This window comes from Amblyomma americanum, chromosome 8 (assembly GCF_052857255.1).
Source record: "Amblyomma americanum isolate KBUSLIRL-KWMA chromosome 8, ASM5285725v1, whole genome shotgun sequence".
NCBI classification, from domain to species: domain Eukaryota; kingdom Metazoa; phylum Arthropoda; class Arachnida; order Ixodida; family Ixodidae; genus Amblyomma; species Amblyomma americanum.
Genome location: NC_135504.1, coordinates 36,918,938 through 36,938,261, shown reverse-complemented (window position 1 = coordinate 36,938,261; position 19,324 = coordinate 36,918,938). Strand labels below are relative to the sequence as shown.

The 19,324-nt window shown below is 45.5% G+C and overlaps 1 protein-coding gene across 1 annotated transcript; it reads left to right on the top strand.

The window, feature by feature from the left end:
- Positions 1-987: 987 nt before the first annotated feature.
- Positions 988-18,989, top strand: LOC144101369 (transcription factor IIIB 50 kDa subunit-like). Its single transcript, XM_077634496.1, has 5 exons — positions 988-1,229; positions 5,582-5,914; positions 9,543-9,644; positions 14,242-14,541; positions 18,504-18,989. The coding sequence occupies exons 1-5, from the start codon at positions 1,167-1,169 to the stop codon at positions 18,882-18,884; spliced, it is 1,179 nt and encodes a 392-aa protein (XP_077490622.1). The 5' UTR covers positions 988-1,166; the 3' UTR covers positions 18,885-18,989.
- Positions 18,990-19,324: the final 335 nt, after the last annotated feature.

The following is a 19,324-nucleotide window of genomic DNA, read 5'->3' as shown; positions in this document are numbered from 1 at the left end:
ACAAAATGGCATTTGCAAATGATGGCGATGTCCATCGGCTAACTGCTACGACCGCAGAACGTTACAAATCATGTTTTTCATACACATATTTTATGTTTATTGCTAGTATCACACTGTTACACATTAATACACTCTTTAAAAATTTTTTGCAACGCCTTGCGGCAGCAATAGTCAACAAGCAATCCACTGAAATATCCAAAGCAAGACAGGCTCAAAGCCGCTCACGATCCCTCCCGTACATGCCGCCCGCACTTCCTCCCGAATTCTTGACGTTTCGTCGTCAGTCCAACACGCCTTCTGCTGGGCTGGCGAAGCTGCAGAGTTGTTTTCCATTGCGAGCACTGAAGGCAAATGGAGTGACGACCACGCTACTCAGGCAAGATGGAGGACGGCTTGTAAACAAACGCGGCCGTCTCTACAGTAACTGGCGGCAACTGGAAACAAGAGTGTAGTTTCGCAAATCGCTTCAAATACCTTATTTTACGTCAAAAATGATTCAAAAGTTCATTGCAGCAATTAAAATAAAGTTTTCTTTGAATACGTTTTGTTCTCGCTAATCAGTTTTGTAATTTTTCGCCAAGCCGCTGTCGTCGAGATTACACAGGTCGCGCGTGCATGAGTTCGGGAAACTCATTCAATGGGCGAATGTCGTTAGCTGTGAATGTCATTGACTGTGCCCGTGTAGCAGCGAAAAAAACGCCATTCAAACGTAATGTCATTCGCTGCGAATGACATTCAACGTCCCGTGTGACAGGGGTATAAAAGAAGAAAGGAAGAAATAGGTGCCGTAGTGGAGGGCTAATTTCGGAATAATTTCGACCACCTGGGGATCTTTAACGTGCACTGACATCGCACAGCACACGGGCGCCTGAGCGTTTTCCTGAGCGTTTTTCCTGAGCGTTCGCCTGAGCGTTCGAACCCGGGAACTCCGGATCAGTAGTCGAGCGCCCTAAAGGCTCCTGCGGAAAGATTGGGGGGACGTTCCCGCCGCTTAGCAACCCTGCTAATGGTCTGCGGCGGCGCGGCGCGGTCATGTTGTTCAGCCGAGGTTGTTCCGCCGGGCGCGGAAAAACTGTTTGTGAAACGAATTCTCCCCGTTGATCACAGGAAACTGCCCCATCAACTCTACACCACGGTGCAAACCCAGCGCGCCTGGGCATAACGAGATGGCCTCTGCTGCCTGCCCGTCGTGCGGTGCATCGGCGGTGACCGACGCAAGCGGAGATGGAGTAAGTGGCCGACTCGTAGTTTGTGAGGCTGTTTCGCTAATTATGCAGTACCATTGGTGCGTTAGCAAGTTATCCTGCGCTCCTTTAATTTACCGCTCAATATGCATTTGTCTTGAGTTGTCATAGCTGTGTTATTCAGGCTTGTTTCAATTTAGTTCGTCGCAACAACCGGTTCTGGTCAAGACATGGTAAAGATAGTCCTGTTACGATGACAGCGAGATTAAGGTACTTACTGCGTTTTACCAAGTTGAATGCTGCATCCGCGGGACAGTTTCGAGTCTCCAACGTCATGCTTCGGGACGCCTTCGTGGAAGACAGCGTTTTGCAAGTTGTATCACACGAGCTTTCGCCCGACCTTTCACGTTCACCCTACCGCGAAGGAAACGGGTCTAAACTGGCGTTCATTCGCCGTGTCTTTTGGTTACAGACTTTGTATCTTATCAGCGAATCGTTGTGAGCGGTTCGAAAACAAATGGAATTAAGGATGTATCTTACAAAGTCGATTAGGAATTTGTACAACATCTCCGGTTGCAAATCGATCACATCTCTACCACAATTTTATTTCAGCTTCTCGCAGAGCTAGCGCTTTCGTTGGAGTTTGAAAGTTAAAGGTTTTACTTCACTTGGTTAACTTGTTTGTGTGACAGGCTCGAGCGACCTGACCTAACTATCGAGTTTGGATAATGATGTCATTGTTAGCAACCAAATTGCGGCACAGATTGGGCGAACTGTTCTGTTTGAACACTTGCCTTTGTTGGACTGATTTAATTTTTCGACATGTGTTTACTTTTCTCAGTGTGGATGATGTGGTGTTCAGGCGAAGTTTCTGAACACTGTAGAGCTCCCACTGTGCGTAATTTTCAACTGACAGAAGTGGTTTTAGCACGTGTTACTGAGCTGCCTGCAAGCCTGCATGCCATCACACACGTTTGACAGTTTTCCAAGTGGCCCGGTCGAACTGCCTTAAAGTTATAACATCATAGACAGCCGGTTCATTCATAGCCGTGCTTTGTTTTTGCTTGCTTAAGAATATTTATGTCTACGATGCCCTGTTGGTTTGTGAGAAGTGCCTTTCTGAACAGCTTCCGCTACTGTGGATGTTAAACAGGGGAGAGTTAAACTTCTGAGTTGCGCAGGACCACTGCCTTTTCTTATTTTCAAAGAACCTTCTTTCAAGAAGCCTGTGCACCAGCTATCACTAGCACTACTGACCCAGTGAGCAAATGAATTATGGCCCTGTTCCTCAAATTTCAAGTGCCAACACAGGCGAGCCATATAGTCCAGCAGCTGTCTTTGTGTCTTGGCTTGCAGTTTTTAGTGCCTGGATGCAGACCATCTTCAATATATATATATATATATTTTTTGCAGTTTAACCCTTTCCTTTTAGGTGAAATTTCAATGCTGTTCAATCTTGAATTTTGCATGACCAGTGAGGGAACAGGGTCAGAAAGGTGATATTGCTCCACCTTTATGGAATTCAGCCCCCCCTTTACAAGCACTTATGACTTGCGCAGTCATGTAGTTGGATCTGTTTGTCTAGCCAGGTAAATATGCAAAAACGTCTTCACAAAGAAGATAGGAAGAAAAAGATTTCAAGAATTTGTCTTCTCACAAACAACATTACAACCATTCTCAACATTTTTTAAAGAATGGGTTGCAAGGTCTGCTGGCATGGGTTGGATGTCTGAACTCGACTCAAAGCTCAGATTCTGATCTTACTAAAAGTGTAGCAGTCTACCCTTGTTTTGAATTTTTGTGTGTGTATATACTGGAGTAAATGAAATAACTGCTATGCGCATAACTTTTTCACCACATCATTGCAGTTTCTGATGACAGTGACAACAGCAACAAGAGTAATAATAATCTGGTTTTCAAGGCAAAATTTTTGCGCACTGTGTATGTAATCTTTGTTTTGTGCCTTGCAGTGGTACTATTTGACGGCCGTATGTACTGGAACAGTGCATAAATTCTCGTCGCCGCTAAATGAAGCTGGTGGCGGTCTTGGAGGAGATATTGAAGTTAGCCGTTATTGGTAGATTATCACACTCAGTTGACAAAGAAGCTACTTTCACTGAAAACTGAGCTCTTGTAAGCTAGTGAAGGTTGTGAAATTAAAAGTATTGCTACCACTGGCCGTTTCTGCTTGCAGAGATGCTTGCTTGCATCATCACCCCCCATCGTGACCCTCTTTTTTTTCCTCTTTCTGTTCCCCAGTGCAGAGTAGCAGGCCAGATGTTTATTTTTCAGGCCAACCTCTCTGCCTTTCCCGTCAATAAACCCTCGCTCTCTGCTTGCAGACTGCAATAAGTCAAGACAGATGTTTGAATGCAGATTTCTGAAGCTAGGCTGCTCTGATTAACATCCTAACAGTGATCTTGCAGTCCTTTTCGGTTGTGTTGTCACAGATGTGAATACAATGGTAGGAAAATTTTTGTATCCAATTTTCTCAACAGTAAATGCGCTTTTTTTTCCCTTTCGAATGACCACCAACATACTCAGGAGGAACCATGGAATCTATTTTTACTAATGGCTTATTCCATTTGGAGTTTGGAGCAGCTTTCCGAATCCATGGAGGAACGGGTCTAAAAGCATACTTAAGTGGTTGAATCAGGGCTCGGAATCTGAATCCAAATGGCCTATTGAAACATGCTCGTTTGTTTTGCGGAGCAAGAATACTTGCTCTGGATTGGAATGCGCCATAAGAACAAAAATTGAGTGGAGTTGTCTTCATCATTGCTTTAAATGTAGCCAGTGCAGGCACTGACAGCCGTGTGGCCCTGTCAAGGGAAAAATCAGCTTGCATGTTGCGGCTTCTCGAAATCTCGGGCATGGAAGTGACATCCCTGGAGTGTTTATGAGTTGGGCGCATAACGTGGCAAAATAGAAATCATGTTGCTGGTGCAACAGGTGACGCACAACATCTGCATAGTACGTATGGAGAGCAATTTATAGTGAGTGCATTCGGTTCTGATTTTCTTGGTGTTAATGACTGTTAGTCTGTAACAACATGTGGTACACCGGAAAGGTTCGGGACATGCTGTGAACTGCTGAAAGCCAAAAGTTCATTAATGCCATTATCTTTTGGCCTAGTATCAGATAACCACAGTTTAATGCCATGAACCAGGGACTTCAGAAATTTTTTTTGAGTGGTGGGGTCAAGACTTCGAGTTTGTTTTGTTGTTTACTTATTTCAAGTTTTATGTAAATAATGAATTTTGTATTTCTTGTTTGTATTTTTGATTTTGCACTATTCAAAGGTGTATTTTTTAATGCATATAAAATGAATTGATATGGGCAGCTTTATAAAGATGTACAAACGAGGAGTGATCATCTGGATTGAAAAAGCTTGCGCATAGTCTGTTTCAGTGCTGCTAATCTTGCTCATGAACAGAGGTCACGTAATCAGCTTCTTTTGGGCATGATTTTTAAGGCGAAAGCCTTGCTTGCCTCATGAGTCCGCCGGAAGTGTCCATTCGCAGGAAGTTTCCGCCTTACCTGTCAATCAAATGACGTCATCAAAACTAAAATAGATAATAACGTCCTAGAATTGAAGGGTTTGTCGGAAATCTGACCTGAGTGTGAGCATTAGGAAAGTGAGGGCGTACTGCTCCCCCCCCCCCCTGGCCCCCCTGTCCCAAGGTCCCTGCCATGAACTACCTTAATGACTGCTAAGGCAGTCGCATATGAATGGAGATGAAATGCTAGAGGCCCGTATAGTGTGCAAAGTCAGTTCACGTGAAAGAACCCCAGGTGGTTGCAATTATCCAGATCCTTCCGCTACGGTGACCCTCATAGCCTGGGTTACTTTGGGACATTAAACCCCTAAAGAAAGTAAAGTCAGGTATGTTTAGTTTTATCTCATACAAGTGGGCTGCCACAAGTTTTGTTTCATGAAACAGAACCAGTTTTGTTTATAAGACAACTGTCAAGCGTATATGGACAGGGCCTTTACAGTAGTTTCTTAGATTCTGTATTTGGGAAGCTGCAGTTGTGTACTGCTGCGCTGAATTTCTTGGAAGTTGTTAAAGAAACTGAGCATGGTATAGTAATTCACTAAAAATTGTTATGCAATTAAGAATTGTGCACTAAATGTGTTTATGTATTCCGCATACCTTCTCTATACAACTTCCACTGTTATACGACCAGTATTATATAATACACAAAAGTGAATACAGGAAATACACGTATTTAAGATATATGTTTTATTTTTGGGCGTGTTGGCATCGAAATTACTGAATATTGCATCAGTGTCTGGTTGTGTATATCTTCATGCATTGATACGGCTTCGAGTTGAACGCAGATCTTGGCGGGATGTTCACAATGAGCCTTTTTTTTTCAACGTCTCCGCGCAGATTTCACAGGTGTGCACTGAGTGCGGAGTTGTCGTGGACACTGCTCCGCTGTGCATGGCGGCAGGCCTCAACCATGGGGAAGGCCTCAGTTTTGTGCCCTCGACACAGACCGCAACGCTGTCCCTGGCTCGATCAGGGAGCAAGCGAGGCATGCACTATCAGTCTCAACTGTCGAGGAACCGGCTCCGGTGCAATGACTGGATAAAGCAGGAGGGCGCCAAGCTTGGCATGGATCCGGTTATGAGGGAAGAGGCCTGCAATTTCTTCAACAAGCATGTCGTGCGGCTGTCGTTGGTGCAGCAGCTCGCCTTCGCCGCAGCCTGCTGTTATTGGGTGAGGTTACGGTGCAAAGCCGTATTCTTGAATGACCGCTTTTGATGAGAGCTTCTTCACTTCTGTACTGTGCTGCATTGGGCTTAATAGTTGCAGCATATCTGTAGAACTGCTGCGATAAGCCATGGAGGAAGGAAAACCCTCGCTATTCGAGCTGCATGCCAAAAAGTGGGCCGGAAGTCGCGTGCTTTCGCAGACTACTGGGAGTCTTTGGGCAACGACGCAGCCAATAGTAGCATTGGGTGCAGCGGTGTCATCTGCTATGCTGCATTAGGCTTAGTAGTTGCAGCATATCTGTAGAACTGTTGTGATAAGCCATGTAGGAAGGAAAGTTCAGGAGAAATCCTCACTATCCGAGCTGCACTCCAAAGAGTGTGCCGGAAGTCACCTTTTTTCACAAAGACTACTGGGAGTCTTTGGCCGACGGCGCAGTTAATAATAATGGTGGGTGCAGCGGTGTCGTCTGCTGCAGTATCTGTTGTGCATGCACAAGTGTGCTGAGACGACGGCCGAGTAAGGGGCGGGGCCTTCACGTCCAGCTTAAAAAAAAAATGATGTAACGGCCTTTCCTGAATTCTTTCTTTCCTTCATGCGATAAGCCTTTCTTCTTCTGAAACATACCATTGTGCCGTGTAAATGCACAGCTGGAGTGCAAGGTTTGCCATTTTATCAATGACTGACTGGTGTTCCTTTAGGTGTACTGTAATTACATGATAAAGCACAATAGCTACAATAGCTATTCGTCGTTTAAACTTTTTTATAGGTACAAGCTTGCACTATAAAGTGGGCTGGTGGCTCCTCAAGTTCTCCATATCTTGGCCATTTGTGTGTCACCACCACCATTTGTCATCCAGTGGGTTTGTAGATGAACTTGGTGCGGAGTGTGGTGTGTTATGACTTAAGGGTTCTGGTTTGTTGAACTTCATCACTGAACTGGCAGTATTGACTGTTACACATGGCATATTTAAAAGCAGCCACAGTTAGTGCCCCTAGTTTTCTGCAATTCTGTGGAAAATTGTGACTTGGAGCATTTTTGGCAGAATTGTGTGTTTGTCGTTACACTGTTGTTTTCGACGTGTCTGTTGTTGCGGACATCAGTAGTCTGGACAGAACGGTGGGAATCTGATTAATTTTATCGTTTGAATTCTTTTTAAAGCTAGAATATGAAAGTGAAGGAAGTTCTGGTTATGACTTGACATGCTTACTATCCAGCCGCTCGAGCAAGCTAGCATGTTGAGCGGCTCTGATGACAAGGCATTCACACGCTTCCATGGAAAGAGTTACAGTAATGCCGCCTTTGGAACCAATGATAATAGTAGGGGCAAAAAACGTTCTTAGTTTCAAGTAGCCACCACCATCCGCTCTCGAGGCTTCCACTTGTTTATTGGGCGATTCAGGAATGAAAGTGAGCAGCTGACAAGTGCCAAAGTTTTGTGGGACGTGTCCTGCATATGAGCACCTTCAACACAAGAGATGCATCCCGACATCATAAGAGATCATTCAATTGCTCTGGGGGCATTGGATCAAACAAGCGCCATTTTTAAAACGAAGAGAATACCAAGCACTACCTGATTCTGCACTGCAACATCCATCTTAGATTTTAATGAGGGTACATTTAGAGTTGGTGAGGCATGTTTCAGAAATGAACTGATTTATTTATTTTGTGTGTCTTGTGTTTCTAGATGAATATTACAGATTTTTTTGCTTTGAATTCATGGAATTCAAAACTTTCCACCACAAAAAATTAGGGGCCCTAATCGTAGTAATTGTTTGTACATATCTGGCAATTACTTGTGCCAGCTGGACCACAGTATTGAATTATGGCTGTGGATGTAAAAATGCCTGCTTGGTCAAGTGTAGTTTCGCTGTTATCATGCAGCGGTGGAACTTATGCTCTGTTGGTGCTGTAAGGATTTCTTGGCGCCAACAGTAAGCGTAAGTTGAAATACTGCCATACGCGTTTCAGTAAGGTTGTGTTTGCGAAATGTTCACTCTCATAGTTAGGAGAGTAGTAATGGCCGGTAAAAAATTTTCTCTTCTGCGTGTTAGTTTAGAAGACTTTAGAAGAAAAATGTGGAGGCATGACAGTGGAAAAAAGAAAAACTGTGGTCACGCAACAACATGCAGTCGTGATTTCAAAGGCTGAGTAAACGCACAAGCTGCAGTAGCAGTGTGCTGCCGGAGATGTTAAGAAAGCTTCTTGCTAAAACACGGAAGACATATGCGGGAGTTATTAAAGCTAGATAGTATCTTCGTTTTCTCATGTGGTCATTGTGGTGGTTGCTGGCACTATGGAATAGTAGCAATGCGCATTTTGCTGTCATGAACTGGATTAAGTTCACCCCACACTATGACCACACTTCAGTTAGGCCATGGTTAAGAGTGCTGACCACAGCCTAATGTTCCTTTGTACAGACTGTTAGGTGGTCTTGGTGTGCGTTTGCTTCACTATGTTGTTTTGTTTATTTTATTTCAATGATCCGCTTAATGAGTGTTGCATTTTGGAAGCCTGTTGACTTAACTGTCACTTGTGCAATGGTGAAACTGCTGCGCCATTTGTGCAATACTGCACCAAGTGGAAGATTCTGCTACATGCTGCTCCAAAATCCAGTTCTTGCTTAGCTTTGCACCATGTCACCAGGGGTCACTGGAATACTGACACTAAAATTGAATGTTGCTGTGCTCCGCTCAAATGATTTGGTTGCCATGTTGCTGCGTATCCATCATACACCCGGCATGAATGGATGCATCCCAGCTGCGGTTTCTTTGTCACACCTGAAAAGGTCAATACATATGACCTAATATATTAGGGGAAACTTTCCTTGGCACTGTGGGAAAAGTTATATTACTATGTGCCTTTCTGTCAATGCCAGAAGTACTCAGCATTTATGTGGATCTTCTGAGGACACTTTTAGAATGCTGCAGGGATCATTTTTGTTTTGTTAGCACACGTAGTACTAAGTGTAGCCTGATCGATGTGATGCAGGTTATATTTGTGAACATCTGTGGAAGATGGAACATGCTATTGAAATAGCTGCTGTTGATCATTAATAACTAATGGCATATTCAACTATCAAGAACATGTTTTTCTTGCTCCACTGAGCGAAACTCTGAATTCAATGGCTGATTCAATTCAGATCCTGGTTTCCACTCGCAGATCAGGAACAACTCACTCTACGGTGGGTTGCTTCGTCTTGCCCCACACAAGCAGGAGCCCATATTTTTTTTTTTTCCAATCATCGATTTGGATTTCCTGTTGCCGCAATGGACATTGTGCTTCTTCCTGGATTCGGAGCTATGTTCCGGAACACTGAATGGAATACGGCATTAGAGTGCCACGCGTGCTGATGTGTGGAAGTGGACGGTCGTAGTCATTGCTTGCAGCATGCCACATTCTCGATTTACTTTTCTCAATTGATTAAACTAGTGCACCGACACCTTTCATGTAATTCACAGCTTGATTGGTGCTGGTAACAACTGCCAGCTTTGTCATTCTTGTGGCATAAAGCATCCTTGTCCCCTTGTTTGAGTTCTTGCGATGATTGCTCTTTGGTAAAATTACCCAGAGCAGCCAAGGCTGAAAGCTAGTGTTTCCAGCGCCTTTACAAGTGTGCCTCATCCACTGCAGGTGCTGCGGAACAACAACCGGTCCATATTGCTGCACACTCTGTCCAGTAGGGCTCAGTGTTCGGGCTCTCAGCTGTGGCAAGCACTGCGCATGATCAGGGAGGTAGGTCACATTTTTTTTTTCATTATTGCAGTAATCTACAACTGAGTACGAGTCGCACGCATGGACAATGAAGGTAATGCCCCATAGGATAGGATAGGATAGGATAAACTTTGTTTGCTCTAATTACAAGGTCATTCAGCGGTCCGACAGAGTTCTTCCATCTTCTTGATGGTGATATCTTCTGTCTGGCAGGGTTGGTGCCCCTATTCCAGGGCTCCACTGATGGCGGCTACTCGTCGGGCATGCTGTATGAGCACCCGTTGTATACACGGGTCGCCGCTGGAGAGCACCCTCTCCCACCGTTCCACACTCGGGTTTTCTACTGTATGGAGTGCTTTGTTTTTGCTGCATTCCCATGTAATGTGATAAAGGGTGGGCCTTGCGCCACACCATGGGCATGTGTCCCTATATTGCCCAGGGAACATTTTGCTTAGTATGTTTAAGTTTGGGAAAGTTCCGGTTTGCAGTTTCCGCCAATGTACTGCATCATGTTGGCTTAGTATGTTGTGGGTTGGGGAGTATATTATCCTTGTTCCCCTATGATAATTTAGTAGATCTGAATACATTGAGGTCACCGTCATGAAGTCCTCGGCCCCATATGCGCCTGTGGCCGCTTCATCTTCTTTGCGGCTCAGAGCAGCGCGGTCGCGTGGTACTAGGCTGTTAATAGGTTGTTTGCCGGTTGAGTGCCGGTGCTGGTGTTGCAGCAGGATCGCGTGACTAGGCTGAGCGCATCTCGAGCACCTGCGGCAGCTTCGCCTTTCCGGCTGAGAGCGGAGGTCACGAGGTCGTGCAGCTGTTCCGCCATGGCAGACGCAGGACCGTCGGATCATCCGGAGCCAGCAGCCGAGATTTGGCGTGCTTGCCAGCGTAAGAAGCAACGGCAGAATCCAGTCATCCAGTTCGCGGCCAAACCGAACGTCGTCGCGAGATGAGCACAAGTGTATGAGCGAATTATCTGGCCTAGCTGCCTCCTTGGCCACACCTGGACCATAAGGTGGCCACTGTCTGCGAAAAAGGTGGATTGACACGATGGATCAGAGGCCTGTGGACCAGGCATCACGGTACGGCCGACTTCCACTCTAAGGTTCACGTCTGGCCTGCGACATTGGTGAACATGGCGAAAGACCGTGAGCATGCCTAATCTCCTTATCATCGCCTACGAAGGCAAAGGTCCGCAGACTGACGAAAAGCGGTTTAGACATGCACTGCCTTTCTCCATTTGCGGGCCACGCGCGGACCTCGCAGCGGAAGTGGGATGCCACGTGACACCTGGTCTACAGGCCAGTGGTGTAGCGAGAACTCCGGCGTAGGGACAAATTGCGGTTCTGGCAGTCCCGGTGCATCACGAATTCTGTGGGTTTCTGACAGTGGAGGACTACCATCTACCATGAAAAGGAGGTCAAAAGATAAGAACTTCCGTTGATTGCAGTGCCACATTTCACTGACCAAAAGCCAAAGCACACGAGGCGATAAATGTGGCAAACGAGGGAATAAAGTTGATTTTCTTGATAGCTTGATAAAGTTGAGGGATGAAGTTGATTTTCTTAACTTTCACTCTTTCTGTTGTTGCTATCACTTCGTCCCATTGGCATTTCATAATGAATGACAGTAGAATGATGGTCTTTTTGTGCATGAAACCTGACATGTTGAGGAATGCTATAGAGCTCTCGATTTTTCTAAGTACACATTGAGTAGTTTTGCAGTACTATTTTTGTAAGAAAGTTAAAATGTTTTCATGTAAATATGCATGCTGAAGGTTTACTTTATTTTTATGAGTAACGGGCGTCTAGAAATGAACTAATAGTTTTATTGCACAGAGCAAGGCCTTCTGAACATAAAAATTTGTACACTTATTCTTTAATGGCCAAAGGACGACTTAGGAAGAGTGTTAATTCTAATTACTCAGGAACTATGCCAGCTAGCTTAAAATAAAATGCAGTTTTGAAATAAGCATAAAAAGTTAGTTATCTGTGTTAAATTTTATTACATTTCATTAAATATGACGTGGCAATTGCTGTTTGACAAAAATTTTTTGTTAATGATGTCACAACTGTGCAATCTTCAGGGAACATGTAAATTTGTGTGCTGACTTTAAATATGACATTATCAAGTCTCTTGGAGAGAAATTTTACTGCAGGGAACTTGCTCAAATGCATGTGATTGGTTTGTCTTGACTTTAGGAGTGCAATAAAGGTGAAATTATCATTGTGCCTGTCATAGAAGCTGAGTTATAGGGTTTTTAAATCACCACTTCTGAAAGGGGAAGAAAAGTTGATATCCCTCTTTCTGAAGTAGGAAATTAAAAACCCTTTAACTCAATCTCTATGATAAATAGAATGATAATTTTACCCTTATTGCATTACTTGATATCACAAAAACGCAATACTGTGCATTTAAGCAAGTTTCTTGCGTTGGCATTGATAGCGTTTCAGACTCAGACTCTGTTGATTTTGAGGAAGGGCATATAACTGGACCTGCCGCGGTGGCTCAGTAGTTACGGCGCTTGGCTGCTGACCCGAAAGTTGCAGGTTCGATCCCGTCCGCTGCGACGGAATTTTTATGAAGGCGAAATTCTAGAGGCCTGTGTACTGCACGACATCAGTGCACTTTAAAGAACTCCAGGTGGTCAAAATTTCCGGAGCCCTTCACTACGGCGTCCCTCATAGCCCGAGTCGCTTTGGGACGTTAAACCCCAATAGACCAAACCAAGCACATATAACTGGCTCCCTGAGTCAGTGGACACCGCAATTGCGCTTTGAGGTAGGTAGTGGCAGTGGTGTCCGCCTGCAAAAAAAAAACCAAGCTTGCACACAATATTTCCTGCTTAGCAATGCTAAACTGCCAGCCAATTTTTTTTTCTCAAAGAGCAGGATCTCTCCTTAAGCACAAAATGTTCTAAATATCATTCGAATGTAATGCCAAAATTACCTTGTATAAGTCCTGCTGCTTTTAGTCGGCAAATCTAAAATGTATTCAAAAACCTATGCGCCAGCACACAATCCAAGAAGGTTGGTGAAGAGTGTCAAGCCACAAGTACTGAAAAAAAAAAAATGGCGTCAGTGGCAGTGAAAATGTAGGCACCGAAGCGGTGGCCTTGTGGTAGAGCATCCACCTCGCATTTGGGAGGTGCTGGGTTCGATCCCCAGTGCCGCTGGGTACCCAACGGTTTTATAATGGGTACAAGATTTCCCCCGGCCAGATGCTCGGTTTTTTTGGGGCGAGATGCTTGCGAAAAGGGTCTTTGACCAAACAGTTGCGTTGACGGGCCAGTGATTCTTTCCGCCCTCAAGCGACCCTAAATCTGCCTCATGCGCTAAAACCAAGGCCAGTGCCATTAAATTTGTGAATGTAGCACCGCATTAATGGTACTGAAACTTTCGATGTGCCTCTTCAAGCCCACAATGATAGGATTTGAAGGCACAGGCTCCATTGCCAAGCCATGCAAACCTAGCAAGTCGAGCACCAGGCCAGGGCATAGCTTGTACCCTTTTTGAGGAAAACGGTGGGTAACCGGCCGGCAGCGGGAGTCGAAGCCATGCCTCATCTGTCTGAAAATTTTCAATCAGTTATTTGCTATTTGATGGGAGCCTGTTACTAGTGAAGTTGCACGCTGTTCTGCTTGAGGAATGGGGACGAGAGAATGCATGATTGCGCTCTCTCAACGCTACAGTTCCACAGTGTCTGGTTAAGCAGTGCCACATTGCAGCAAATAACAAATTTTGTGACAATGGATAAGAGCGCAATTAAAGCACTGATCCTGATCAAATCCCCTTACTTGCGATTTATCAAGTAGAATTTATCTTAGGAAATGCCCTTTCAGTTCAAAATCCGGTTACTTTTTTTCATCTTACTTCTTACATTTTTTTTTCTGAAATTTTTTTACCGTCTATTTTTTATGCTCAGAATTGACAGCACGCGAATTATTAACGATCTTCCCTGGCCGTGTGTTATCTTTTAAGTGGGATTCTTTGATGCTTTCAAATTGAAATCGCTATTTAAAAAGCTGCGAGACAAGCCGGGAGGCGACACCGAATGTTGGGGTACTGGACAGTTGAGAAAATGGAATTTACTGCATGCAAATCATTTACAGTCTTTCCGGAATGTGTGTTATCTTTTAGGCTATATTTTGGGATGCTTTTCAGCCAAGACCACCATTTAAAAAATGCTGTCACACGAGCTCAAAGGCGAGACCGGAAGTTTGGGTGCTTTACAGTTGAGAGAGTGGAATTCCGCCTGAAGTACACATTTTATGTTCAGCTGGCAGCAAGGCCAGTGCCATTAAATTTGTGCATGTAGCACCACATGAATGGTACTGAAACTTGAGGCGTGAAGCACTTAATGCCACTAAATGTGCTCGTGTGGCACAGGTTTTATTCTGTTCATTTTTTGTGTCGATTGTTTGGCATGGTAGTAGTCGGTAACACACACACACAACTTAAAGTGCAGTTTTATGCATGTTCATTTCAGTTTGTTAAATTTGCCAGTAAATGTAACCAAACCAAATGTATATGAACCGTTATTTACTTCATAGACAAGACGTGGCAGTGTATGAATAAAAGGAATCCTGCGTCTACTTTTGACGTCTTTGGTACAGATTACAAATCAGGAAACGACGCATGTCAAGCTGGACGAGCTGCTGCCCGAGGCCACACAGTTCATCGATGCCTCCGAACGCAAGGAGGTAGTGTCGCGTGTGACCGCGCTGCTGAAACCACTGCACTGGTGCTGGTTCCTGGAAGGGCGGTCCCCCCACAACCTCGCATCTGCCCTGGTCTTCACCGCGTGGAAGTCGCTCGACATCACCCGCACCCACATCAGCTATGCAGCCTTCCGTCAGCGCTACGGCTTGTCCCTGGTGACGTCGAGCAATGATACCATTCGTGCACTCAACAAGGCAAGTTACAGTGGGAAAACTGAAGTTTGAATGGCCATCCTCCATGATGGCTCCATGGCTATGTTCCCAAGGCCATGGGGATTGAATCCTGGCCATGGTGGCCGCATTTGGGCTGTGAAATGCAAATGTGTCCATATGCCTTGCGGTGTCTGCGCACGTGGTCGTCAGAATTAATCCGGAAACCTCTACCGCATCATCTCTCATAGCCCGTGTGCAGACTTGGGATGTTGAACCCCGTATACCAACACGCCGTACCAAACGAATGGGCAATTTGTACTGTTGAACTATGGATATGGAAACGTTTTAAAAAAGGCCGCCGCGGTGGCTGAGTGGTTATGGCGCTCGGCTGCTGGCTCGAAAGACGTGGGTTCGATCCCGACTGCAGCGGTCGCATTTCGATGGAGGCGGAATTCTAGAGGCCCGTGTACTGTGCGATGTCAGTGCACGTTAAAGAACCCCAGGTGGTCTAAATTTCCGGAGCCCTTCACTACGGCGTCTCTCATAGCCTGAGTCGCTTTGGGACGTTAAACCCCCATAAACCAAACCGAACATTTTAAAATTTCAGATGAGAATGACGCAGCACATGATAAGTGCTTGTGTTTAGCTGCAGCTCATTTCTAGACGCTAATCTCAGAAATGTAGCACAGCTGTACATTTTTTCTTTGTACACATTGTGTATAAAGATTTTTTGTACACATGTAAAGAAAAAAAAGTTCTGAGGACACTTAAGTCTGCTTACGGAGAGGAATGCATGCGAAAGCATGGTTTTGAGGAAAGGAAAGGTTTTTGAGGAAATGAAAGGGTGCAGCAGCTTTCAAATCTGGCATCTCGGTGAACACCTCAACCGCGCCTTAAAGCATGGAACTGAAAGTGCATATGTCATCGGTCTGAACTTGTCACAAGCTAGCCTCCACATTGACGAAAACATGTAAGCTATATGCAAAGAGAAATGTTATGACACCACCCGGAATGCTGTACGACGAACGGTTGCACAAAATTTTGATGAAAAGTAATTGGGAATACTGTCACCACATTGCGGTCAACCAATGAAGACATCGCTGGTGTTTCGTCTGCGATATCTGTTGCTCAAACCAGCCTCGTTTCGGCGGGCAAGGTGTTGTGCCGCACGTCTTTTTCCATCATTCCTCCAGTCTCCCGATTGCACGTGGCAGCGGTTGTGACTCAGCTCGGGTGCGACGTCATGACACGCCGGCAGCCCGGGTTCGATTCCCACCTAGACCTCAATTTTCTTAATTTTATTCTAATGTCTCATGACTTGCGTGCCGTCATAGGGGACAAACTTCCGGCGTCAACATAGCCTTCTGATGCTTTCGCATTAATAAGCTCATCACTGCCGTGAAAGTGTCAGCCGTGATGGTGTGCAGCAACAGCTAGCTGTTCTTGGGAAGTGTCAGCTTGGAACTGTCACTGTGCTTTGACTCCAGATTCCAAATTAGAGCTGTGCGATTTTAATACTAACCTGTGTGCCGAATGGTACGCTTGCGGAGGTTAGTGCAGACTGGCAGGAATGACTTTTCTCCAAGGACTGAATGATCCTCTCGGCACAGGTCAGCCCGTTCATTAGGGGAAGTACTGCATAAACCCATGTAAGGACCGCACTTTTTTTTTTAAAATTCGGGTGTGAATTTCGAAGGTACGGCCCATACACGAATTAAAAAGAAACTTATAACCATATTTTTTTCTCCATTTAGTCCAAAACAGGGGTTGCGGCCCTTACACACGATTATAGGGTATGTGTGGTCCAGAGTCTTTATGCTGAGCAACCTAATGTCATAACCACCAAGCCCCGCAGCAGGCTTATGTGGCCGCATGAAGCCACATGCTGCCTGCATGCGGGGTTTTTAAATAAGCATGAACTGTCTGACGCCGCAAATTGCACGTTGGCCGGTCACCGCTGTTTTTTCTTCGTGGCATACCTTTTGTTTACAGTGGAATCCCGCATCAGTCAAATTTTTCGCGGGTCGTGTGAATTTCGTTGAAGTGGAAGCTGGATTGTTGTGAAATTGCCCAGGTCATTGACAGATTGGACAGAATAGTTCATGAACAACGGTTATTTAGAGAAAATTTGTCAGTTTTGGTATTTCAACATTTCGAAATGGGCATCATGACGATTTTCCTTGCACCCTGAAAATCTCGGAATCGCATTTTAAATGCACCCGCTACATTTGTTGTCAAAGCTTATTTTTTCCGAACAAGTTTTAAAAGCACCCTTGCTGTCGTTGTGTGAGGACCTGTGCTTAGACCGTGGTGCCTGGAAGCATTTTGCCGTGGACTATACGCGCATGTGCCCGCGTCACTGTGTGTTGAGTAGTGCACCTCGAAATCGATCCTGTAGATGACGTGCCAGAAATGCGGTTGCTCCGATTCTTCGAAGAATTTTTGCGTTTTGCGGCACGGTGTACAAACATAGCCGATGGAGTGTCATTGCATTGAGACATTGGCCAAGAACCACCAACACTAAGCTGTATTCGGTCAGTGCCGGAGTCCACCACACGAGTACAAAAAAAAAATTGTTGATGGTTTAGCTCCAGTTAAACCTAGTGTGTATGTGATAGGTGACCCGTAGAAGACTTGGCTTCGCTCGCGGCCTGTCGCTGTCGTTTCTCCGCTTCTTGACGGCGACGTTTGCCAAGCCGTTCCTCTCGTTGTTCCGGTGTCTTGGCCGCGCACTTAGCATTTCTGGCTTCTTGGGCTCGTTGTCGACTCGCGTTATACCACGCCACAACTTTGGAATCTGTCGACGTGGCTTCCTGCAGTCTACACGCGGACTATCCGCTTCTTCACCCATCGTTCATCTGAAGAACGAGCACTTCGCACCCTCTGTTTATAAAGTGGCTGAGCAATGACGCGCATCTTTTGCCCAACTGCGCATGCGCAGTGCACCTGTAGCTACCTGTGGCGGCGGTAGCGGCGACTGCGCAACTCTGATGTCACGTGCGACACGCCTGTTGCTCGGCGCTGCGAGTCTAGCGGAGTCGGCGGCAACGGCACAACTCTGACGTCACGTGTGGCATACCTGTTGCTCGGTGCATGTACATCAACGGCTCCGGCTCGGCTCGGTGACCTTGGCTTTACATGGCCTAGTGAAGCTGTTGCTTCAAAAACTGTATCACAATGCTCACCTGTGGCGCAAAAGTGAGACTAGAGTGCACCGTAGCCGGCGCCATGCTTCTTGCAACGATGTGCTGCCCAACAGCACGCCAGGCGACAGCGGATCGTTGCGTGCCACTTGGTTGATGTCACCAGGCCTAACGTGCTCCGCAAAGAAGCCTGGGAACTCCAGTCTGGGACCCTCGCTAGCTTAGTTCCTTGCCATTTAGTTAGAAGCTGTCCAGAATAATGCAGCATGATTTGTAACAAACTGATGTCAGATTAGCGCCACCACCCTGAAGAACATGCTCAATTGGGACACGCTCGATATCCGCCATACCGCAACTAGGTGTTGATTGTTAAATCAAATTGATTCAGTCATATCACCGTCAACCGCTGTTTTCCTAAAACCACCTAGCTTCATATCACAAAGACATGACCACAGCAGAAAAATATGCGGAATTACCTGCCAAACAAAAGTATTCGTCCTCTTTCTCTCCCAGCAGCATTATTGAATGGAACAGTTTGCCTCGCACCTTGTCGACAAGGAATTTGTACACGTGCTCAAGATAGCACCTGTGCGATAGCGTGTAGCCAAGGACTGTCACCGTGTGTTGCATTCTGCAGTTTTTTTTTTATTGCAACTTGATCTCTCGTCTCGACGCTCCACTCTGTACTGCTTCCGAGTCTCAAATTTTGTTCATGGTGCGTTTACCCGCTTTTGTTGCAACGATACCTTGCTCCTTTATCCACTGTTCAGTTTTACCCTCTGTAACATCCCCCCCCCTACAACAATGCCTTCGAGCGATTTGTAGTACCGTAATAAACAAACAAGTAAATGGATTTTACAGGTGCTGATACAACTGGCTGGGCAAATTCCATGGCTGAAAGAGAAGAAGCTGAACCCTAAAAAGGCAACCGCATACGTGCCAGACATAATCCGCTACTCAGCCGCGCTGGTGATTGACGCCATCAGAGGTGCAAATGGCAGCGACAGTGAGCAGACAGCCACGGAAGTGTTTGCTGCCAGCTTCAAAACGTTTCGCAAGTGTAGGAAGAGGCCGAGCAGTTCATTCCAGCAGGACACAGATTCAGCATCCAAGAGTTGTGACGACGGTGGCATGTACATTTCAGACTCTGAAATCGACAGCTACATCAGAAGTGAGCAAGAAGCAAAAGCTGTGAAGGAGTTTCTGGAAAGCCACGAACAAAAGAAGGCAAGGAAGGAGTGATCATGGTTGTGCAGTGATTTGTGTGTGTAACATGTTTGCAGACCTCTGTGCAGCTGTGGTAGAGCTGCACAGAAGGAATAAAGAGTGATCATGGTTGTGCAGTGATTTGTGTGTGTAACATGTTTGCAGACCTCTGTGCAGCTGTGGTAGAGCTGCACAGAAGGAATAAAGACATCGCTACCAAGTGCTTCTTTCAAGACTGAAAGAACACCGAACTGCCCAAACTATGCAAGTAGCAATGTCCGGTCACAAATGATTAAAAATGTTGCATTGAAATCTGTAGTTGGAGGTGTTAGCACAATGTGTTACAGTCAAACCTCGTTAATTTGGACTTCAACGGGTAGAACACTGAATTTATGAACAGCCTTCAAAACATTAGCATCACGGTAGATTTGTTTGGTGAAAAACCTGGATGGTGGTATTCTCTTATAGAGATGACA